Consider the following 25,342-nt stretch of genomic DNA (forward strand, 5'->3'; position numbering starts at 1 on the left):
GGGTTAATATAAGGGCTGTAAGATAAACATCTTGATTTTTTTTAAAGAGCAGAACTTCAAACTGTTTGCTGCTCATGCCTATGATTGACAGTTCATCCAGCCTCAGTGTAAAAAAAAAAAAAAATAGCCCTGGCTGGCTTGGTTCAGTGGATAGAATGTTGGCCTGTGAGCTGAAGGGTCCCGGGTTCGATTCCAGTCAAGGGCGCATGCCTGGGTTGCGGGCTCCATCCCCAGTGGGGGGCGTGCAGGAGGCAGCTGATCAATGTTTCCCTCTCATCACTGATGTTTCTATCTCTCTATTCCTCCCCCTTCCTCTCTGAAATCAATAAAAATATATTTTTAAAAAATTAGCATGGCTGGTGGGTGCTGGGAGGTGACTGAAAACCACACTAGTCTTAGAGCTGGCTTGTCCTGCCATCAGCCCTCTGCTTTGACTGAGATATGGATGGAATGGGGCCAAGGTCTCCATGTTTTTGAAGTTTCTATTTTATCTTCGACCCTTGTCCTGCGGGTTGGTTCTTTATCTCTAAGGACACAGATATTATAGGCAGTGAAGTCTGATAAATTTGCCTGAACAGTCTTTTTGCAGTTTTCAAGTAAGACCAGGGTGGGGAAAAGCTTGCCAGTGGTCCGGACTGAGATGGGCATGTAGCTACGGGGCTATGTTTGGTAAGTCACTCCATTTGGAGTTTCTGCGTTTCAGCAAAATGAAGCTTTTTGGTATAGTGATACAGTGGAGAAAGTGCAGCTTTTAGAGTAAAAGAGACCAGTGAAAAAGACCATGGTTTGAATTTCATCTCCATATGTTTCTCATATTTCTCATGTACAGAATGTTCAAAGAAAAAAACATTTTAAAGCATTTAGTGCAGAGGCTGGCACACAACCAAGTGCTCAATATATATAGTAGGCACTCTTATGATCAAAATGAGGAAGTTACAAGCAGAAAAATAGGCAATGGCGATGGATCAGTAATGCACTGGATAAGAAATACAACTGGCCAGGAAGCATATACACAGTCTCATTTGTAATTAGGAAAATATAAGTTAAATAGTGTGTACTATTGTTTTTGCTCATCAAAGTGGCAAAAAGTGAAAATATACATAATATCCATGGTTGGTGAACATTTAAGCGAATAGTCATTCTCCTATACTGTTCACAAAGCCTCTTCTGAGGTAAGCTTGGTAGTATCTATTGAATTTTAAATGTGTTACTCTTTAACTCAGCAATTTAGTTTCCTGGAATCTGTTAAACACAAATATACACGAGTGTACAAGCATTTATTGCACTACTGTTTTTAATATAGAAAACTGGCAAAAACTTAAATTTACTAATATAGACATATTTTTGTGGAATATTATTTGTAAAAAGCACATTATAGAACATTATTGTATGATCCTTTTTTTATTAAGAAAAGTAATTGTGAGTGTGTGCATTTTATAATTGTGTGAAAAGAAGTGTGGGAGGATATCCTCTATAATAAAAGGCTAATATGCAAATTGACCAAATGGCAGAATGACCAGTCGCCATGACACGCACTGACCACCAGAGGGCAGACGCTCAATGCAGGAGCTGCCCCCTGGTGGTCAGTGAGCCAGAAGCTGGGCTCATGCTGGTGCCTCTCCCGCCTCTGCAGCAGTGCTAAGGGTGTCTAACTGTCAGCTGAGGCCCGCTCCCCATTAGTCAGACATTCCCCGAGGGCTCCTGGACTGTGAGAGGGCGCAGGCTGGGCTGAGGGGACCCCCCCCTCCCAGAGTGCATGAATTTTGTGCACTGGGCCTTTAGTATCTCATAAAGTTTAGCTTTAGTAAAGGGAGTAAGATTACAGGGTAAAGAGAGAGTTTTGCTTTTTATTCTTTAGTCTTCTACATTTTTTGAATTTTCCTGATGACTATATATTATTTTTGTACAGCAGTTCCTCAAATAATATCATTTTGTTCAATGTCTTTTTATAACGTTGATGAGAAAAAAATGGATTCCCACCGGGGCCACTGTGTGTGTAGAGCATGCAGGTCTCTCCATGTCTGCATGGTTTTTCTCTGGGTACTCCAATTTCCTTCCACATCCCAAAGATATGCACATGAGGTGAACTGGCATGTCCGCATTGTCCCCGTCTGATTGAGTGCGGTCTGTGTGTGAGTGGCCCTGCAATGCAAGGTATCCTGTCCAGGGTGGGTTCCCACCTTGCACCCTGATCTGCCGGGACAGGCTCCGACCACTCATGACCTTAAACTGCAATAGCAGGTTGGAAAATAATGAATCTACTTGTTTTTATTAATCTTTCTTAAATGTATGTATAACTCACATTTATTTCAGTATTTAATATTGGAAGGTTTTTTTTATTTTATTGATTTTTTACAGAGAGGAAGGGAGAGGGATAGAGAGTTAGAAACATCGATGAGAGAGGAACATCGATCAGCTGCCTGCTACACACTCCCCACTGGGGATGTGCCCGCAACCAAGGTACATGCTCATGACCGGAATCGAACCTGGGACCCTTGAGTCCGCAGGCCGACGCTCTATCCGCTGAGCCAAACTGGTCAGGGCTATTATTTAGAAGTTTGGTGATGTTTTTGTGACCAGAAATAGCCATAGGAACTTAACTCTTGTTAATGTCAACTAGTCTATGTTAAAATTGGTTTCATTATGCATAATTTTTCTTAAAGAACCTATTGATGACGTTACTAGTAAGTGAGGAGTTAATATATATGAAATTAAATTATAAAGGGTGGTGGTATAAATTAGACATCTCTCAACCCCTCTCTGAGTACTTATTTATGGTAGGTCCAATATAATAGCCGGGTAGAGCCAACCACGTCTTAGGTCCGGAAGGGCAGGAAGAGCTCGTATGTAAGAAGCAAAACTTCCTCTTCATGGTTTGCGGCTTGGATTGTTGGACCAGTGAACCCAAGTGACCCTTCTGAAGATGGCAGGACTGTCTGGGAGCAAGAGAGAGGTATTTCGGTAGCCGTCTGTCTACCCAAAGTGCTCTGTTAAAAAAGAAAAATTAAAGAAAGGTCCTGGACTTCTTTGGAAGGGTCAAGGTGAACTCAGAGTTGCAGTTTCTCAGAATCTAAGACTCCTGACATCTCTGTTTCCTCTTGAGTCAGCATGTCTGATTTTATCAGACAGGCCAGATTCCTAATAATGAAATTCCACTTCAGGTCTCAGGGAGCTTTCTTGGATTACAGGTGCCCACCAACTTCTCTGGAGTTTGCACATTGCGCTCCTACCACTGTGTATAATATCTGGGTGAGAAAACAGACACAACCTTTTATTTAAGATAGGGATGGGCTGAAAGAAGGGAAATCCTGTTTTCCTGCTCAAGGGTAACTTGCTCCAACTCTGAAAAGAGATTACATGGAGTTAAGAAAAACATCACTCAGAACTTGCTGATTTCTAGATTGTATGCAGAGGGGAATGGCCCTACATTTCATCACATTGCTGATATTTCAACATTTAAAATTGGCAACAATATTTATATAAGAGTAGGTAATGTATATACATAGCTTGAAGGATAATTCTGAAAAACGAATCCATGTATCCTCCACCCAGTTTGAGAAACAGAACGTTATAAAACCCCTGAAGGTCTGTGGTGGGGCTGCCAGCACTGTGGTGGGTGCAAGTTGTGCACTGCACCGAGGTCCTTGCTAAGGGGAGGGAGGTCTCCTGGGGTACAAAGACTCTGTCTGCTGCTAGGCTGTGGGCTGTCATTTTCTAATTCATCTGCCCAGAGAATGGTCCTTTTTCTAGCTCCCACAGAAACAACTTAGAAGCTGGTGCAGCCCTGTCTTGCGGTGTCCCACCAACGTGCCCCATACCTTCACTGAAACTAACAGTTATACTCAATTTTGGATTAATTATTCTCTCGTTTTTCTTTAGCACTTTAAACAATCTGCTTCTCTCTTTTTTTCTCCTAGAAATGCCATTTGTCATTGTATTATTATTATTTTTAATTGTTCTAACAAACTGCTACAAATGTAATGGCCTTAAAGCAACACACATTCATATTGAGGGGGTGAGGCTATATGGTAAGTCTCTGTAGCTTCTCCTCATTTTTGCTGTGAACCTAAAGCTGTTCTCAGTCTATTTTTTTCTTTTATTGATTTGAGAGAGAGTGGAAGAGTCTTCAATCTGTTGTTCCACTTATTTATGCATTCATTGGTTGCCTCTTGTATATGCTCTTATCAAACCTGCAACCTAGTGTATCAGGACAATATTCTAACTGACTGAACTCCCTAACGGGCTGGTCTATTTTTAAAAAAAGGCTTAAGTACTAGTATTAAGGGAATCTGGGAACTCTGAATACTCTTTTTGCAACTTTTCTGTAAATCTATAATTATTCCAAAACAACAACAACAACACAAATTTATGATCTCACTGTCTAAGTTGGGTCTCACTGGGCTGAAATCTGGGCTCTAGGGGAAAATCTAGGGGGCCTTCAGGGGAGACTCCATTTCCTTGCCCTTTTAGCTTCTGAAGGCTGTTTTTACAGAACTCTCCTCCTTTCACTGGGAGTCAAGGGTGGGGCTGAAAGTTACAACCCTCCAATCCTTTGGACTTTCTGGCATCCGCCCCATCCTGAGGCTATCTAGGGGCCATGCCTTAAGTCACCTCTTTAGGTGTGATGGAAAGGGACTTGTTATGAATAACAGAATATTCTGTGCTAGGGATCTGGGACCAAGACAAAATACATATAGCTTTAAAAAATATTTTTAAAAAAAATGTTTTGTATTCATTTTAGAGAGGAAGGGAGAGGGGGAGAGAGAGATAGAAACATCAACGATGAGAGAGAATCATTGATGGCTACCTCCTGCACGCTCCCTACTGGGGATCAAGCCTGCAACCCTGGCACTTGCCCTTGAATGGAATTGAACCCAGGACCCTTCAGTCCTCAGACGAATGCTCTATCCTCTGAGCCAAACCAGCTAGGGCCATATTTCTTATTATATCACAATATCACACATACTTTATATTCTGAATCTGAACTAGAGTACTTGCAGTCATTGCAGGTATTCTGAAGTTCATTATATCCTTGTGTTTTTTATGATAATTATAAGGTCATATTTCTTGGAACCTTACCTGTAGGATTTTCAGAAAGGATTTACTTTTGCTTATACAGGGTGCCTGGGGGCACTAAAGTGATCACCTTTATGATTATCAGCTCAGGGTTTTCTGGGTCACATAGACAGTCTGAAATTCTGCCCCCCCCCCCCCATAGTATCCTTGGGAACTTGTTTAGGAATTTTCAGAGGAGACTTGTTTTCTTCTGTTCCATCCACAGTTAATGTGAAGATAGTCAGATATCCTTACCCTTTCCCTCTGTAGGTCAGGTTTCTTTTCTTGTTCTCCCACTGAGGATATAGCCCTTTGGAGATCTTAGTTTTGGGGAAGTTGCCAATGTGATATATGGGCAAGATGCCAGAGGCCTGGAGAATAGGGATGCCTTATTAACCTAGATAAGGTCATGGAGGCTGCCCAGATAGAGTGACACTTGGGACACTTAAGCTGAATTTGGGCTTGTTGAACAATAAGCAGGAGTTAGCCATGCAACAGGAATAATAACTTGTGTTTATCAGAAGGCAGGAATCATGTCTAGTGTGTTCACTACTGTGTTTCCAGCATTTAACACAGTACCTGGCACATAACTAGGTGCTCAATAAAATCTTAAGTGTGTGAATAACTAAGAAGTATCAAAGTTTTCCAGATGGAGAAAGAAATTATAAAGCCAACAAGAAGAAACAAATAGCAAAATCTTATTAAATAACAACAAATTTGGTTAAACCTTGCCATTTCTTTTTCAACAACTGTTTTTACAGTACTTGTTTTTGGCAAGATACTTATTTAGAATTCAGACAGTGCCACATGCTAAGAGGGATAATAAGACACATGCATAATAACTATAACACTTCTCACAGTTTAGTTTCTCTTTCACTATGAAAGCTAAAATAAAGGGTGTGAGCCTTCATAGTTTAGAGCTTCTCTGCTGATGAGCTTGGGACTGAGAAAACACTAAATGCTTCTGCAAATCATCACACCCTTGTCTTTAGTGAATAAGAGCAGTTAAGTGTAAATATTTAGCAAAAATATGGTTGCACATAGATTGCAATCTGCAAATATATGGGCTGTTGGTTTGCCACAGAAGGCGTGGGCCCAATGACAGGAGTTTGAGAAGGAGCTTGGCTGGTCCAAAGGTAGGAAGGCCAGCCTGGCCAGTGTGACTCTGTTGGTTGAACCTTGTCCCTGTGCACCAAAAGGTTGCCGATTGGATTCCCAGTCGAGGCTCATGCCTGGGTTGTGGGCTCAACCCTCATTGGGGGCGGGAGGAGGGGAAGGGTTATCATTGATGTTTCTATCTCCCTCTCCTTCTCCCTTCCTCTCTGAAATCAATAAAAATATATATTAAAAAAAGAAAGGTGGTTTCTAAAATGGTAAACATCTTTTTGTTTGTTTATTTGTTTGTTTGTTGCAGGAGGCAGCAGATGGGTGTTTTCTCACATTGATGTTTCTCTCTCTTCCCTTCCCTTCCTTGATCCCTAAAAATCAATAAAAACACATATTTTTTAAAAAAGGTAGGAAGGATAAAAAGCCTAAAGCCTCTAAAGAAGAGGTAGGGTATGCAGAATGATAAGAGCAAGACCCTCCTACCTGGATTTCTGGCTAAAGAGGCAGTGGAAGGCCCATGGTTTTGTGAATGTCTCATTGAGTCTCTGAGCACTTTTTCTTTCCTTAACATGGATATAGGGAAAGGGAAGAAATGGACATCTATTCTTTTTTTTAAAACAATAAAAGTTCTGATTGTAGAAAAATTATTTAGCTGACTATAGGATTTAATAAAGAACTCCAAACAACTTAGTCTTATAGCTGACAATCTCATTGGTTTATGTTATTGTCATACACTGAATTTTGAGTTATCAGGCCAAAAATGTAGATTTGGCAAAGATGACAGTTACTGTCAATTGTTCCAGTTCCCCAAACTGGATGGCACCAATGGCTGTGTGAGTGAATACAGAAGCTGAAATCAACATTATGTTAACTATGGTTCTATTTCAAAAACATTTCTCTTCCAGAGATATGTATGATGAAGCCTTTTCAGGGCAAATATCATGATTATGTCCCCTAACATAGTGCCTGGCCCTTAACAGTTACTCAAGAAATCTGTGTTGAATAAATAAATTGTATAAAGGTCACTTCGGGTTGCTAAGATCAGAACAGTATTTGCCATTATTTTGATGTTGGCATGGGATTTGTACACCCTGGAACAGTTTCTTCTCTTTGCAGCTAGTACTACTATATTATAAAGGGCCAGTGACCACAATGACTGGAATGACTGCTTGAGCAGATGCTATGAGGTGCATTGACCACCTCTCAGTCCCTCCCTGCCTCCCCCGCAACCTCCCAGCCCACAGACTCCAAACTATCGCATGCAGCATGGCAAACAGGGAACCACGGAGAACTGGGTTGGTGGCGGCGGGATGGGACTGGGGACTGGAGAGCCAGGTGAAAGATGGCCCTGATCGCAGGCTAGGCCAAGGGACCCTACTCGTGCACGATTTTGTACGCTGGGCCTTTAGTATATATATATTTTTTGTTTATGAAAAACATGCATTCTTGCACACTGACACAGTGATCTGGGGGAAAGTGACACAGACAAATTTCCATTGCATTCCTCAGAAGAGCCAGAAATACTATTCTCTAATGGTGAGTTGCTTCTCTCTCAGAAGACTTAAATTTTGTTAGGATTTTAGTCCTTTCTTTTTTCTCAGAAGAAATTAGTATTTCCAGAAAGTGAAAAGTAATTACTGAGTTTGATTAAAAATTGCATATATTTTCCCATCCCTATCTACATTTATGAGTGGGCAGTGTAAAAATGCTTCTAATTAAGGAGGAGGTGTGCTTGTATTTGTTGTAATTCATGAGGTTCAGAAGATTTTAAAAACAGCACCAAGGGTTTGGGGGTGGGAGTTGTTGGTTTTCATTTAAAAATAAATGGAGCCTTAGCCGGTTTGTCACAGTGGATAGAGTGTTGGCCTGTGGACCAAAGGGTCCTGGGTTAGATTTCCAGTCAAGGGCACGTACCTGGGTTTCCGGTTCATTCGCAGCCCGGGTTGGGGTGCACGTTTGGGAAGCAACCAATTGATGTGTGTCTCTCACATTAATGTTTCTCTGTCTCTCTCTCTTCCCTCTCTCCCTCTCTCCCTTCCACTCTCTCTAAAAATCAATGGAAAAAAATATTCTTGGATGAGAATTAAAAAAACAAAAAAGGAAGAAAAAAAGATAATAGCAGCCTCCTGAACAAAAGTTAATCTATATGCTAGCACTCAAATAGCCTTGGTCAGAGATGAGACCAGTAAGTGAGAGGAAGACATAGGAATAATGAAAGTTTCCTTATTGATGGCACAAGAGATTGGCTCAACATCCTACTACATCTGGAAGAGCTGAATTCAATCAAACTAATCTATGGTGAGGAGCTGTGGGGAAGAAGTCCATTTGCATTCTGTGTGTGTGTGTGTGTGTGTTTTAATATATATGTTATTAATTTCAGAGAGGAAGGGAGAGGGAGAGAGAGATAGAAACATCAATGATGAGAGAATCATTGATTGGCTGCCTCCTGCATGCCCCACACTGGGGATTGAGCCTGCAACCTGGGCATGTGCCCTGACCGGAAACTGAACCGCGACCTTCTGGTTCATAGGTTGATGCTCAACCACTGAGCCACGCTGGCCAGGCCATTTGCATTCTCTTTGAATAATAAGGGTATTAGTTGTAAAGTGACTGCAAAGACAAAGCTACTCCCTAACTTTAAGTCTCATTCCAGTGACACTGGTGACTCTGGGGAGGCAGGCATACTGAAGTTCTCTCTGGCATCTAGGACATGGTCTGGGATTGCATGAAATATATATTCCTTCCATGGTGATTTGACTCATGGCTTTACTTCTGAGAGGCCTTAACCTCTGTTCAGATAAGTTGGGTAAAATGTTTGTTTCCCTGGTCTATAAAAATATTACCTCACGTAATAATTTTCCTGGCAGAGAGAAATTTACTTCATTCTGATATCACCGGTATTTATAATAAACTAGAGGCCCAGTGCACAAATTTGTGCATGGGTGGGGTCCCTCGGCCTGGCTAGCAATTGGGGCCAATTGGGGCCACCTTGCCTAGTCCCGATCTGGGTTGATCAGGGTCAGCCATGGGGAGGGACCACAGGAGGTTGGCCAGCTGCGGGAGGTTGGCTGTGGTAGCACACTGATAATCAGGGGGCAGCTCCTGCGTTGAGTGTCTGTCCCCTGGTGGTCAGTGTGCATCATAGCAACCTGGTCGACTGGTCATTCAGTCAACTGGTCATAACAGTCACTTAGGCTTTTATATATATAGATGAGTGGTCTCATTGTAAAAAACAAAATAATAATTTTCCTGGCAGAGAGAAATTTACTTTTCTTCATTCAGGTATCACTGGTATTTATAATAAATGAGTGGTCTCATTATAAAAAACAAAATAATAATTTTCCTGGCAGGCCTCCCCTCCAGAGGAAGTCTTAGAATCATACCAGTCACTTCTCATCCTAGCCAAATATGTTTCTAAAATGCTGTTTTTGACACTAGTTATATATTAAAATGTCACTTTTACATCTACAGGTAAAGAATTTATAGAAAAAAAGAAGAAAAGGGGATGTACTTTTGAGGTATTCTCATAGTGACTGTCAAGTATAGAAATTCCAAGATGTCAAATTGAAGTTACATTTTCTTTTTTTTTTTAGTCATTTTATTTATTTATTATTATTATTATTTTTTTTAAAATATATGATCGATCAGCTGCCTCCTGCACATCTCCCACTGGGGATGTGCCCGCAACCCAGGTAACATGCCCTTGACCGGAATCGAACCCGGGACCGTTCGGTCCACAGGCCGACGCTCTATCCACTGAGCCAAACCGGTTTCAGCTGAAGTTACATTTTCAGCCACATAATTCTTTGTTGTAGGGAAGGCTGTCCTGTGCATTGTAGATTGTTTAGCAGCTTATTTGACCTCTACCCACAAGATGCTAATAGCCCCTTCTGAGTTTTGACAACCAAAAAGTCTCCAGACATGACAAAAACATAAAGTCATCCCAGTTGAGAACCAGACCAAAATACTCAACGATTTTTCCCCACCCCCCAAAAAAACTTCACTAAAGTTAGTTATAAAATGGACTTCCCCTAGAAATGAGAGGATTTAGATAAAATCAGGTAGACAAGACTAAATTCTTATAGTAAGTTATAAAAGGTCAAGTGAGAATATTGAGTTTTCCTTTTGAGACTGTTGCCAGTATGCTATGTTTGACTGTTACCTCAGATGCCAGCCTGCCTCTTACCTCAAGTTGAGAAAAGCCTAAAATGGATTTGTTCAGGTACTTGAGATGTGTCTCTTACAGTTTGAGGGGCAGAGTGGACCTGAGTGTACTCCTGCAAGGAAAATACAGAGGGACCAGAGAAGGACTGGCGGGTATTTTAGTAGCAGAGGAATACTGAAGCTGAACTGGGATTGGCCTATCCTCCCAAGTCAGTTTGGACAAGAAGCGCATGAGAGCTTCAGGTGGGCCAGCTGTGGATCAACCATACAGTGCTGCCCTCAACAGCACCATCAGAAATATGTTCTCCTTTGTCCAGAAACTTCATTGCCATCTATTGGAAAATAGTCACACTAATTTAGTTTGGACAAAACACTTTACTGCCACTTCCTATAAAAGTTAAGAACTTTCCTGTTTCCCTTTCTTTTCTTCTCTCTCCCTCCCTTTGGGTCTGGTTGGTAAGCTAGAAGAGGGCAAGACAGACCAGGCATGATGCCTCTCCACCACAAGGAGTGAGCTAGCTGTCCTAGCTGGATAAGAGGGAAGAGTTTCACTCTTTGTGACTCAATGACAAAGGACTTTCTATTACTGAATGGGGTGTATGACAGATCTACTTCCCCTGCACAGGTTTAAAGGGATGGCAAAAGATAAAAACAAAGGTATTCTGTCTTATTTTTAAAAGTTAAAAATAATATGTTGAACATACTGGTTACCTATTATAAAGTAAGATCTGGAAAAAATGTCTTCCAAAAACATGTTCTTGAATTTTATAGAGGAAAATGACCATTAAATCAATTCATTTGTTTTTTGAGATTCCCATATGTTGGGAATAGGGCATATAAATGCAAGGGAATCTTGTCCTCTGGGAACTTACAGTCTTGTGTTTCATACTCAGAATAAAGTACCTATTACAGTCAGTTATGTCAGCAAGAGCCTATGTTGCATAGGCGGGGCAGGCTCAGGAGGATTTTTACTCTAACAATTTATTCTCTTATGATTTTTACTAGATTATGATTAAGCTTTAGAAGCAATCATTTTGCTCCTGTTCTTCAAGCATGAAATCACAGGTAAAGCTTCCATTTAAGATGTTTAAAGAGAGATGCAAAGCTGATTGCATAGGATGCATCCTGATTGGGCTTCTATGAAACCAGGATCTGTCTGGTTCTCAGTTTGGCAGATACAGTAACTTACATTTCACTTCACTCCAACTTAATCAGGCTCTGGGAGATTAATTTGGATAAAACAGCTCTATAATTCAACCCAGTGAACAGAGCCTGATTATAAACCATGATGTGAATTCATTAATTGAGAAAGACTGTATAGCTAGTATAACTAGAACCAGTCTGTGCCTTGGACAATTGTTTCTCACTGGGTGTGCTGATCTACTCTGAGACCCCTTGAGGGATGGGAAGATTACTTGATGAGTGTGGAATCACAGTAGGGGCCTTTATATGTTCTTAAAAGAATATTCAGGATTTAAGTTTGCTAGATATAAACCCCAAATAGGCAGGAATCTTATTTGCTAAAGTATCCTAATAGACTAAAACTTAGTAAACACTCAGTAAATATTTGTTGATTGTGTGACTGATCCAAGTTAAGTTTTTTTTAACTGTCCTGATCATGGGTATTGGTCCTGGTTATTAGAATCAGTAACCTTTCTCTTGGACAGAGTGGGAGCTCACAATACATTCTTATTGAGATTCTGCTGGACTCTTTATGGACTCCACCCTTCTTTTATGACAGTATCAACTGGGCATGTGACACTTAAGTTACAGATTATTTATTTTACTCTGATGAAAGTTGGGAGCCACCCTGGCCTCTGTAACACATTTACAGATCATCTCATAGGGTGACTTTTTTTTTTTAAATATTGTCTCAAGTTCTATGAGGGTTCTTTGTTTTACATTTTCCAGGTTACTGACTTCCAGCTGAGGCAGGTAGGGGACAAGCGAATCGTGGTAGTTTATATTTTTACAGACACCCAGAATTTTTTGTGTAGGTGTGGATCTACCCACTGCCAGGGCGTCCAAAGGCAGAACATTGCGTTCTACTCAATGGAACATCTAAAGCCCTGAACAGACTGAAGCAAAGCAGAAATGGGCTGAATATGCAAACCTTTGGGAGCGTGTGGGAGCTGCAATGAAGTACAGGCGCCCAGGCTCAGAGTGCTCCCCATTCTTTTTTTCTCATTTCAGGCCTGCCTCTCAAACTCTGGTTTGGTATAGAAAGCTCCCTGTGAACACGTTGCCTATGGACTTTCATATTCTCAGACTCCCTCGGCCTCAGAGGCATCTGTGCTCTCTAGAGCCGCGGTTCTCAACCGGTGGGTCGCGACCCCTTTGGGGTCAAACGACCCTTTCACAGGGGTCGCCTAAGACCATCGGAAAACACATATATAATTACATATTGTTTTTTTTTCATTTCTTTTTTTTATTAGTTAAGGTATTACAAATGTATGGTTGGGGGTCACCACAACATGAACTGTATTAAAGGGTCACGGCATTAGGAAGGTTGAGAACCACTGCTCTAGAGTCTAGGCCACGTCCTCACGTGAGGAGGCTGGTGGGAGGCGGCCCTGGTCCCCGACCTAACCCCGGTTCTGGGACCAGGAGCGTGAGTCACCGCCTCGGTCCGCCGGCGGTTTTTCGTGAAGGTCTCGGTGCTCCTAACTTGGACAAGGGCACCCGGGTCATTCTGGCCTTTGCAGGGGGGCACGACTCCCCCCCACCCCCCGCAGAGCCCAGGCGCAACCTCAGTCTTCCGGCCGACCGGTCCTTATCCTTCCTACAGCTCCTCCCCAGACTGAGGAGCCCCAGACGCCTCCCTCAGGCCCGCGCCCGGCTTCTCGCACCCCAATCCAGGGCCCGAATTCGGGAGAAGCAATGCGTTTCCGAAGCCCGCAGACCCCGAGCCTGCTGCTGGGGTCTTGGGTATCCCCGCCCTCGCGGCGCGCAAGCCACGCCCCTCCCGCCCCTCCCACGTACGTCACGTCCGGCCCGGCCCCTGTCCGCCCTCCGCCCTCCGCGCTCCTCCCGCTGCCGTTAGGGAGGCTCTGCGCCTCAGCTGCTGCCGCCGTCGCCGCTCCCGCCCCCTCTCCCGTGTCTCCGACGCCGCCCCCGCCGGGGACATCCGGGGGTTGCTTATCGGGCTGGCCCCGTGCCTCAGCCGCCGCTTTAGACCCTCGCCAGCGGCCGTCTTCGGAAGAGGCTTGCCGGCCGCGGACGCGCTCGAGGCCTCAGTTCTCGTCCTCCTCCCGTCCCCGCGGGTCCTGGAGAAGCGGCCGCGGCCGGGGAACGGGGCGTCGCGGTTCCAACGGTAGGTGAACGGGCGGGTACCCTGTCTGCGCATGCGCCGGTCGCCGCGGCTCTCCCCCCGCCTTGCCGCCCACCAGCGCCAGTCCCACCCGCGCGGGCCCAAGGGCGGTGCGCGTCGGGGAGCTGGGGTGCCTGGGCAGGACCCTGCTGGTGGGGCATTTGGTAGAGAGGGCCCCCTTTCTCCCCGAGGGAGAGCGAAGGAAGCGGTGCCCAGGCTGCCGGGGTGTGAGGGGGCAGCCTTCGGTTTTCAGCCGCTGCAGTGCGCGTGAGCGGCGTGCCTTACCTCCCCGCTCCTCCCAAATACAAGCGGGCACCGCAGCCCACATTTGTTTGCCGGCTTCCCCTGCACGCCGGCCCCGCGCCGCCTCCCTGCCCACTTCCTTTATGCTGGGCAGCGAAGTTCATGCAGAAAAGGGAGTGTGGTTCGCTACAGGCTCCACTGCGCCCCTTTTAAAGATCACGTGAGAGGAGCGAGTGCCGACTTCCTTAAATCGCTCGGAGAAGGTCGCCGGAATTAGGCTGCCGGTGCCCTGGGGACTGGTCTAGAAGGCACTGCGCACAGGTCAGGCCAGAGGGCACTGCGTTACGTTTCCGGGGGGGCCTGGTTTCCGAGATAAGGTTATAGGAAATGGAATCGGTTGGCACACTTGCCCAGTGGGAATTTGTGAGCTTTTTTGTTTTTAATCAATGAAAAATAAAGTTGACTTTTAGAAAGACAGTTGCAGAATTGCATTCGGTTCCCCATTATGCCGTCGAATTAATGAAAGAAGTCTCTAAAGTATTGGGCTTTTATCTTTCAAGTTTGTGATCATGTAAAAATGGCAACCGGAGCCACAGTATTGCTGACTGTGAACAAATAACTGGGATGCACTTAGTTTTAAAAAGGCAGACATTAAAGGATAGTTTTGAATTAGGTGACTCTGGGTTAATGTGAGGCTACTTTTGTCGTCAACTTTCCTTTTTTGTTATCTTGCTCTACTTGTTGGCCCGGTTTCTCACAGGTCTATGCATTTAGTAAGTACTTGTTGAATGGAATTGAATGCTGGTCATCATTTGTACGTCCATTGGAGCGCCTTCTTACTTCCTTAATCTGTGCTGCTTTTAAAACTGGGACAGAGCCCTGGCTGGGCAGCTGAGTTTGTTAGAGCGAGGTCCTGATAATCCCAAGGTTGCACCTGGATCCCCTTGCAGGTTGAATCCTGGTCTGGGCACATAAAATAATCGACCAGTGAATGTGTAAGTAAGTGAAACAACAAATCGATGTCTTTTTCTCTTTACCTCTCTCAAATCAACAAATAAAATGAATACCGCCCCCTCCCCAAACCCAAAAAAACTGGGGCAGTATATTCTCCAATTTAATTGTGTCACCAATTAGGGATCTGTGACAGTTTCAGTCCTTGGAAAGATGTAGGAAGGCATATCACAGTGTCATAAAATTCTTCATTGGGTGAAATAAAATATTTTTTTATTAGGATGCCATTGTTTTAGTACAGAGAAAATGGCGGAAATGTTTTTCTCCAATAAAATGACTACTTTTATTATCATTTATGAATAATCTTGGTCTGCATGGCTTCCCTCTTCATTGTACACTAACTTTAGTATTGGGGAAATAGTAGTATAAATTGCTATAGCTATACTGTTTTTGCACTCAAAGTTCACAGTCTAGTGGAGAAGACAGATATACAAATAAGTATAATTAGTATTTTTTTTGTTCATGTTCCAGCTTCCTTCCATTTCCCCAAAGCAGTTTTTACACGTCTGTGCAAAAAGAGAAATGTCCTGATTTCAAAGGATTCATTTGGCTAGAACAAGTTGTTCAATTACCCTTAATATCCCTTATACAAAAAATGAAGTTTGTTGTAGTTTTGTATTAATGAGCTATAAGAAATGATAAACTGGTCTTCTTAAGACATAACTCATTGCGCTAAGTGGGCCCTTGGTGTGCATCCTTTCAATGGAGAAGAGGTGAAAGGTTACTAGAATAGAGGAGTCTTGAAGAGTACATTTGTAAAAATTATGATTATACACACACATAACTGACAAGAATGTGTTCTCTATTATGCATATAAAATCGTGTACCTTTTTAAAAAAAGGATCCATCATTGTGCTGATACCTAGTGGGAAGAGCTAATTTAGCAGCTATTCACTTTGACTTAATAGAAAATCATGCTAAATTAGCAGACCAGTGACATTAAGTGGGGAAAGGGAATCTTTGGGGGGCCATCTAGCCATTAAAGGTTTGCCTCTTAATCAGGAGACAAGCATTTAAAGTGTCACCTTTCCTTATACTTGCATAAGTAAGATTAAACTTTCTCCTGTTTTTTATTTTATTCTTAATGTACTGATATGTCAACCATGTAGAACTCTAGATCTGACAGATATTTCAGAGGTCATCCTTTGGGGAAATTTATCTAATTTTGGAGACTAACTCCAGGTACCACATGGTCTTCTTGGCTTTTTGAATCAGAATTGTGGTTGGTTTCTAAGTAAATGTGAGTAAATAGTTTGCCCTTTAATGGTGCTTATTTTAATGTTACGGTTTTTTTAAGACTTTCATTAGAAAGATTTGCAGTTAGATTCAGTGGCACATTCTAGCATAACCATTTCAAATTTTGAAGTTTAGCCAAGTGAGTTGAGACTCACAATACATGTAAAAGGGGAATAGTGCCTGCTTTGCAGCATTCTTTTTTATTTTTTTACCTTTTTACTTTTCCTTTTAATCTTTTTTGCTATTTTTTTGTTTTTTAATTGTTTTATTGCTTAAAGTATTACAAAGAATATTATATATGTCTCCTTTTTTTTCTCCCCTTGACCCTCCCCTAGCCTCCCATGCCCCCAGGTGTCTTGTGTCCATTGGTTATGCTCATATGCATGCATACAAGTGCTTTGGTTGATCCTTTTAATCTTTATTGTTGAAAGTATTACATAGGTCCTCCTTTTTCCCTCATTAAGCTCTTCACACAGCATTATTCTTGGTATGAGAAATAACCTGTAAAATGCTTACAGATATTCTATAAATGATGGTTGCTTTCCCTTCTTGATTTGATTATCTTTGGTTATTGCCGGAAGTCGGTATGACAGCTTTTAACGTTGAATAGCCAACATTATTTGCTTCTTATTTATGTCTTTATTCAGCATATATTAAAAAAAATTAAATTATGTGTCAGGCATTATGTGAGGTCTTTGGTGATACAAATGTGAAATGACATGGTTCCTGTCTTCTATTGTGTGAGGTAATTGCTAAAAAGGTGAAAGGTACATTAGGAGCAAAGAACTGTCTGTCCCAGGAAGTAAGGGAAGGTTTGACAGGAAGCTGGAGTTGAGACTTTTTAAAAAAATTAATTTATTTTTTAAAAATATATTTTTATTGACTTCAGAGAGGAAGCGAGAGGGAGAGAGAGATAGGAACATCAATGATGTGAGAGAATCATCGATTGGCTGCCTCCTGCACGCCCCACACTGGGGATCGAATCCACAACCCAGGCCCTTGACCAGAATTGAACCTTGGACCTTTCAGTACTCAGGCTGAGGCTTTATCCACTGAGCCAAATCGGCAAGACCTGGAGTTAAGACTTTTGAAGATCAGTGTAAGTTTGTTGAACAAGATGGCGTTGGTCATGGTGTTGAGTTAGGGCTCCAAGCACAGAAAATAGTATGTGCAAAACCTGTGTGAACTTCAACTAGTTAAGTATTTATTGCTGAAGAGTCCAGTCAGGTGGAGGAGTATCAGGAAAGGAGATTTTACTGGTAGATGACATACTTGGAGACCATGCAATGAAGTTTAGAGTTTATCCTGTATGCCAGAGGTTCTTAAAACTTTGTATGTATTACAGTCACCTGAATGCTGCTTTGGCTTGTGGCTTTGCATTCTATGCAGGGTGGGACAAAAGTAGGTGACCCTGGCATATTGTATCTGAGCCTCAGTTTCAGGTTTATAGTTGCTTGTATAGAAGATAATACAACAGTTAATAAATAATAATCCAAGAATAAACTCTGTTTTCTGTATTCACAACTGTAAACTTACTTTGAATGAACCCCTCCCCATTCCCAGATGAAGTAGGAGAACCAGTGCTTTGGGTTGCTGTTCTCAAAAGTGAGGTACTGGTACTGGCACTTTGGATAGGCAGATGACCTATTGAGTGAGTGTGTGTGTGTGTGTGTGTGTGTGTGTGTGTGAGAGAGAGAGAGAGAGAGAGTGAGTGTGTGTGTGTGTGTGTGAGTGCGTCGGATCTCAATGTCTCCCCCATTCCCTCCCTTCCCTCTCTAAGTCAATACACCTGCCCTCAGCTGTGGCCTGTGAGGCAGGAGGCGATGGGGGTTTGCAGGTATATTTGTTTATTTTAAAAATATTTTTGTGTATATTTATGATATGCATAATATGCTAGTACAATGTTCACTACTCTACTTTAGAAAAATACATACATATATGAGGGCTGTGCTCATAGTTTCTTTCCTGATTAAAAAATATATTGTCTTGGCCTCTAGGCAGTAGGAAAAAAATTAGGAATTTTGTGCAGGGGAATTCAGATTAGGTTTTAGTATTGAGATTGGTGAGAATAGATTAGGGGACTTGTCACAGGGAATTTTATTTCTCTCTGGCTTTATTACTTTTGTCTTAATTTCAATAACTTGAAATCATGGTTATAGGTTATAAAATATTTGTGCCCATGAAACCCTTTTTGAGTTTGTCAAAAATTAGGCAATTTATTACCAATAGATTATCTCTAGGGGCAACCAATTTTTGCCTGAATACTTTGAATAAGAGAGGAATAGTAAGCTGTCTCTAGGTGAAATGTTTTACATTAGGTGAGTTGCAGTCTGAAAAATATGTGCTGTATCTAGTACCACAATTTGGCAAGGATAGTCCTACAAAATATGCTTGATTCCATTGTTCATTGTAGTTTCATGGAATCACCATGGGGTATTGTTCCCTCACATAGTATGTTGAGCCCCAGCTGGTTTTGGCTCAATGGATAGAGTGTCCCCAGGTTCGGTTTCGGTTGGGGGCACATGCCTAGGTTGGGGCTCGATCCCCAGTTGGGGGTGTGCAAGAGGCAGCCAATCAATGATTCTCATCATTGATGGTTCCAACTCTCTCTCCCTCTTCCTTCCTCTCTGAAATCAATAAAAATATGTTTAAAAAATAGTATGTTTAAGCGAACAAATCCTCAGGCATAAGATTTGCAAGAAATCCTTTATACTTCCTTTTTTCTTTGTAGGCAAAGGCGTTCCTAAGTTTTTGAGTGTTAGAGCTCTCTTTAATTTAAAAACTTTCTAATGAATTCTTACTTATACTTTGATAAACTACTTGAGCAAAGTCAATATGAGTCTAATAATAATTTAAATGACTTGTGTTTTCCTGATCAAATAGCATCTATGAACACTTGACAGATCAGTTTATGTGCTGGTGAGACATGTGTTCGACCTTTCTGTTTGCTTAGTGTACTGTTAGGGATCTCAGACAAATTAATGCCTTGCCAGTTTCTCAGTCTAGGAAGGAACCACCAATTTAGCATATTGGCAACTTTTGAAGTACCATCCTTGTTCAGTTAGAATGAAAGAGGTGCCTTTTCCTTTGCTTCAGTGCATTGTTCAGAGTATACTAATGAAAAGCTGAATGTATGGAGCAGGGGTAAATTTATTTTTCTTAAGTTTGGTTCACTGATTTATAGCTAGACACAGCACTTGTCTACAAACTTAAATCTCTTTTCCCACAGCTTACCATCTTTGAGACCTAGCTCTCAAAGAGACCTCTTGGCTCTTCTCTCTTTGTATATTAGTGATGAGTTTTTTGTTTTGTTTTGTTTTTGAGGGGTAGGGGGAGGGGTAATTTTTAGCAATTTTGAGGTAGCTCTTTTAAACTTCTCTGTGTAAATTGTATCCTATTTTGTCAAAAGCATTTTGGACAAAAGCGACTTTTCTTGTTTATTTCTATTGATTTTGAAGGTAGAACTATTTCACATGAAAATGATAATTTATCTTGGCAGATACTGCTCTTTTTTTAATTTAATGGACATTTAAATGAATAAATGGATACATTGAACGAGACCAAATTATTCCATCTTTTTAAAAAATATATATTTTATTGATTTTTTTTACAGAGAGAGGGATAGAGAGTTAGAAACATTGATCAGCTGCCTCCTGCACACCCCCTACTGGGGATGTGCCTGCAACCAAGGTACATGCCCTTGACCGGAATCGAACCTGGGACCCTTCAGTCTGCAGGCCGACACTCTATCCACTGAGCCAAACCAGTTAGGGTGGCAGATACTGCTCTTACTATAGGTTGCCTTATATGTAAAATGATAAACTGTTATTAGTAAGTTGTAGACATAATCTTATTACTGTTGTAGTGTTTTCTTAAATTATTTACTTTGAAAAGACTTTAAACTGATGTCTGTAATTAATGTTTTCAGTTTAACTTTATTCTGTATTTCTTAGGTATGCTGTATTGAAAATTATATTGTAATTTCTGGATATGCTAGATAGCACAGAAGGGGCAAATGCAAGATTGGTTATTTTTAAAAAAAATATATTTTCATTGATTTCAGAGAGGAAGAGAGAGAGACATGATTACATCAATGAGAATTACTGATTGGCTGCCTTCTGCACGAGCCTGCAACCCGGCCATGTGCTTTTGACCGGAATCGAACCTGGGACCTTTCAGTCCGCAGGCTGACGCTCTATCCACTGAGCCAAACTGGTTTCAGCTCTTTTTTTTCTTTTTTAAAATATATTTTTATTGATTTTATACAGAGAGGAAGGGAGAGGGATAGAGAGTTAGAAACATTGATGAGAGAGAAAGATCGGTCAGTTGCCTCCTGCACACTCCCTACTGGGTATGTGCCCTCAACCAAGGTACATGCCCTTGACTGGAATCGAACCTGGGACCCTTGAGTCTGCAGGCCGATGCTCTATCCACTGAGCCAGACTGGTTAGGGCTCATTGATGTTTCTATCTCTTCCTCTCCCTTCCTCTCTGAAATCAATAAAAACGTATTAAATTTTTTAAAAAATTTATTAGGGGGAGAGAGACAATTTGTTATTCCACCTGTTTATGCATTTGTTGTTTGCTGATTGTATGTCCCCTGATCGGGTATGGAACCACAATCTTGGTGTATCAGGACCACTCTATTCCTTGAAAGTCTACACATTGTATCCTCTGTGTTAAGCGTTTTATTTAACTGCCTTTTTCATTTTATTGATCCTATCTGTTAAGATATTTCATCAGATTTCTTTGGGACATTTTTTTGTGGTATCTGCTATTTTTTATTTTATTTTATTTTTTTATTCTTTGAGAATTGGAAATTGTAGTTTAGATGTTCCATTACTTTTCTAGGACTACAATGACAAATGACTACAAATGTGATGACTCTAAAATAGAAATTTTTCTCTCACAGATCAAGAGGCCAGAAGTCTAAAGTTAAGGCGTGGGCAAGGCCATACTCCTTTTGAAGCTCTGGTGCAGACTTCCTTGCCTCTTTCAGCTTCTGGTAGCTCTTGATGTTGTTTCTTGTCTTGTGACAGTATAACTTACTTTTCTTCCTCCATCTTCATGTGGCCTTCTTACTCACTGTGTGTGTCTTGTCATCTTATAAGGACACCAGTCATTGGATTTAGGATTCACCCTACAACTAGGATGATTTCATTTTTGAGATAATTAATTACATACATAAAGATCCAATTTCCAAATAGTCACATTTGAGGTTCTAGGTAGACATGAGATTTTTGGGGACACTATTCAACTCACTACAGATGTAGAAGGAATATTTACATGATTTAAGTTCTGTAAAGGGAAGTGGAGCAGGACTAAGTAATGTCAAAAACTATTTTGCAGTCTGCAGAAATATTTTGGCCTACTGCAGTCTGAATGCCCTCAATAGTTGCTCTACATAATGGTCTCAAGTGAATAATCATTGACTAGTAGGGCTTGTCACTAATGTCACGCATTAAATAACCTTTCAGAACGCTCTGAATAAATGACCTCCTAAAATGTAAGATTTTGTGGCCAGTTTGACTGATAAAATGTGAGATTCTATGGTACTTTAAATTATATAGTGATTAAGAACAAGGACTTTAAGAGCCAGAATTTGAACCCAGTTCAAACTGTCTGGGTTCAAATTCTGCCTCTGACCCTTAACAGTTGGGATTACTGTGGGTAAATTGATAAATCTCTATGCAATGTGTCATTAAAATAAAGGTTAAAAGAATAATACCCAATTGATACATGTAAAGTGCATGAACTGTCTAGCACACAGGAACTGCTCATTTAATATTAGCTGCTGCTGTTTTCATCTTCATTGTCAATGCTCTTCAGGAGAAAAACTCAATAGCTGAAAAATTTATGCCTTTGTTTTTCTAGTAGTAAGGATCTCTGTACTGATGAATTCATAGATTCCTACCCAGTGTAACCTTAGGAAAGATGCTTTTCAGATTGTTCAGTTAGAGGCTGGGAGTAGTAGAGAACACAGGATGAGATAACTGGTTCCTGATTTCACTAAGGACACTAAATGAGTAGCTATTTTAGCGATTATATATAATTTGCTTCTGACAGACTCCAGTGAGTCTTCATTTATTGTACATCAAGCAAATCCCCCTTTTCTTTATGTCATGATGGTATCAACCTGAATTATAAGTTCATTAAACATCTTGTCCCTGAAGTTAACTTCTTTAAAGGATCTTAAATATAATTGACCCTCTGTATCTGTGGGGCCCTCATTCAGGCATTCGACCCAGATGTGGATGGAAAATATTTAGGAGAAAAAAAGCTTTTTTGTTGCTGCCATGTTATATAGTTAGGCCTGTCATGGTTGGTACTGAATATGTACAGGCTTTTCCCCTTGTCATTATTCCTTAAACAATCTACACTAATAAAAGAGAAACATGGTAATTGGCGTACGACCGCTACCCTTCCCATTGGCTAATCAGGGAGATATGCAAATTAACTGACAGCCAAGAGGGCAGCCGGCAGCCAGGCAGCTTGAAACTAACACGAGGCTGGTAGCTTCAGTGATGGAGGAAGCCAACGTGCCCCCCCTGCGTTGCAGGCCTCTGAGCCTGCCGTTTGAACATTGTAACAAACATAGAAGCTAAAAAAACCCCCAGAAACCAGCTTTCGGTGAGCTGGGATCTCAGAGCTGGAGTCAGAGCTGGAGTTATACATTGTTTCGAACTGAAACAAACCAGATACCTACTTTCAGCAGCGGAGGCCTAAGAGCTGGAGCCTCAGAGCTAAAGCTGGCCCAGAATAAAAAAAAAGAAAAGAAAAAAAGGAGGGGTGGGGAGCTTCTGTCCCCCGCCAGCCTGAAAACAGCCCTCAGCTCCTCACCCAGACTGGTTAGGCACCCCAGTGGGGCCCCCCACCCTGATCCAGGACCCCCTTCAGGGCAAACCAGCCAGCCCCACCCATGCACCAGGCCTCTATTCTATATAGTAAAAGGGGAATATGCCTCCCAGCATCGGGATCAGCGGAGCTGAGAGGCCTCCCGGCACCGGGATCAGCTTGACGGGGCAGCGCCCAAACCCCCTGATCGCCCTGCGGCTCTGTGTGTGACAAGGGGTGGGGCCACAACCTCCCTATCCGCCTTGCTCTGTTCGTGACAGGGGAAGGCGCCCCAACCTCCTGATCAGCCCTGCTCTGTGCCTGATACGGGGGAGCTCCCCAACCTCTGATCGCCCTGCGGCTCTGTGTGTGACAAGGGGTGGCGCCACAACCCCCACCCCTCCCTCCTGGTTCTGTTAACTGATCTTTTCCAACATGTACTATTACCTCTCCAAATCAGAAAGCTCAGATAACTAGTTCTTGCTAACAAAATGTTTGTTGTATACAAAGAAAAGAATAAAGAATGTAAGTGAAGTTTCAAGCTTAAAATTATCTTTCATTCTTTGATCTGAAAATGTTTCCATGCTTTGTTCTGAGTATATATGGATGGAATGGAACTGGGTGGGGTATTTATGCAAATGTGGGTCCATTGAGGAAAATGAATTATTTGAATAGCATAATCTTTGAAAATGTGTACTGCCAAAGATTCTCCTGTGCAGTTCCGTTATTTATTTTTGGCAGAAAGATTCTTACCCTAGTTAGCCATCATACTTTTAAACTTTGTGCAAGATTTTGCCCCTAAATAGGTCACAGAGAGATTTTTTTTTTAGGCAGAAGAATGCCTTTCAGTATAAGAATCTTCCTAAATGAACCTCACTGCTTATTCTAGTCCCTTCTCACAGTTAAAGATGTTATAGGAAATTAAAAGAATTTCTTTTTTTCTTCTAGATTAATTGCTGAAGTACTGATCGAATTCTGCGTTTCTTCAATGAGGAACTACAGGCTGATCTTCTGCCATAATCTCAAACAGCCATAAATGACAAAAGAATGCTTGCTCAGTGAGGGTAGCTGGTGCAGAATTCGTTTTTTAAACTTAGGTGTTTAAGTACTCAAAGGTAAGTTTTTCAAAATGGTAATTATCCACAGAGATTTTGGAGTTTACCTATTATTACTGCTATTTGATTATTAATTTGAGGTTTTGTAGTCATTAGCTGGTACCAGATGTATTGAAGAATGGATCTTATGTGTCTAAAACAATTTAAATTTATGGCATTTTGCTGTCCCTAAGGTAATGTCTACTGTTCTTATATGTTGGATGGATTCATTTCCTAGTCATGTTATGACACTTTCTTGTTCCAGTGGGTACATCTATTCTGTAGGGTGTCCCCAAAAATGTATGTACACACTTTAAATAATTATAAAGGCAGTGTCTATTAAATGACATTTTATTTTCAAAATTGAGCTATCAGCTGTTAAAGTGTGTATATATTTTTTGGGGAATACACTGTATATATGGACTTTATTTATTTATTTATTTATTTTTACAATATATTTTATTGATTTTTTTACACAGAGGAAGGGAGAGGGATAGAGAGTTAGAAACATTGATGAGAGAGAAATATCAAATCAGCTGCCTCCTGCACACCTCCTACTGGGGATGTGCCCACAACCAAGGTACATACCCTTGATTGGAATTGAACCTGGGACCCTTCAGTCTGCAGGCTGACACTCTATCCACTGAGCCAAACCGGTTAGGGCTGGACTTTATTTTTGTAAAAGCTTCAGAATATTGGCCAGTGTGGCTCAGTGGTTGAACATCGACCTATGAACCAGGAGGTCAAGGTTCCTGCCCAGATTGCAGGCTCAATCCCCAGTAGGGGGTGTACAGGAGGCAGTCAGTCAATGATTCTCTGTCATCATTGATGTTTCTATCTCTCTCTCCCTTCCTCTCTGAAATAAATAAGAAATATATATATTAAAACAATCAGAGTATTGAACAGATTAAATTTTTTGCTTGGTTATTATTATCTTGTAGTGCAGAAGGAGTTGTTTCTCTGGGGTGATGAAAAAGCCCAGTTTGTATCATTTTGTTCATTATTAACTTTTGAAAAAGTTTTTTTTCTCTTTTTTTCCTTTTTGTTGAACTTATAGGGGTGGCACTGGTTAACCAAATTGTACAGGTTTCAGATGCACAATCCCACAATACATCATCTGTACACTGTATTGTGTGTTCACTACCCCAAGTCAAGTCTCCATCCATCACCATTTATCCCCCTTCTTTTAAAAATACTCCTTTCCCACATATAGTAATATGTTTATTTTAGAAAATGAATTTTTCTTGGGATTGGTTTTGATGCTTCAGCTATTAGAAACATTTTTCCCG

The 25,342-nt window shown here is 41.4% G+C and overlaps 1 protein-coding gene and 1 long non-coding RNA gene across 2 annotated transcripts; both read left to right on the forward strand.

Moving 5' to 3' along the window:
- Positions 1 to 373: 373 nt before the first annotated feature.
- Positions 374 to 12,564, forward strand: LOC107184456. Its single transcript, XR_001515307.1, has 2 exons — positions 374 to 669; positions 12,324 to 12,564. It is a non-coding gene; the product is annotated as an uncharacterized LOC107184456 (long non-coding RNA).
- A 10-nt stretch (positions 12,565 to 12,574) lies between these two features.
- LOC107184454 lies at positions 12,575 to 24,067 on the forward strand. The gene is made up of 3 exons (XM_015569591.1): positions 12,575 to 12,647; positions 13,186 to 13,639; positions 23,908 to 24,067. Exons 1-3 carry the CDS (start codon positions 12,575 to 12,577, stop codon positions 23,993 to 23,995), a joined length of 615 nt encoding a protein of 204 aa, XP_015425077.1. The 3' UTR covers positions 23,996 to 24,067.
- Positions 24,068 to 25,342: the final 1,275 nt, after the last annotated feature.

This window comes from Myotis davidii, unplaced genomic scaffold (genome assembly GCF_000327345.1).
Source record: "Myotis davidii unplaced genomic scaffold, ASM32734v1 scaffold545, whole genome shotgun sequence".
NCBI classification, from domain to species: domain Eukaryota; kingdom Metazoa; phylum Chordata; class Mammalia; order Chiroptera; family Vespertilionidae; genus Myotis; species Myotis davidii.

Excerpts from the sequence above, each read along its gene's own strand:
- LOC107184454 (XM_015569591.1), top strand. The coding sequence starts at position 12,575 with ATGGACTTTCATATTCTCAGACTCCCTCGGCCTCAGAGGCATCTGTGC. Across the intron at positions 12,648-13,185 it reads AGAGCCGCGGTTCTCAACCG|GGCCCGAATTCGGGAGAAGC; the intron begins GTGGGTCGCGAC and ends ACCCCAATCCAG. Across the intron at positions 13,640-23,907 it reads GGGGCGTCGCGGTTCCAACG|ATTAATTGCTGAAGTACTGA; the intron begins GTAGGTGAACGG and ends TTTTTCTTCTAG.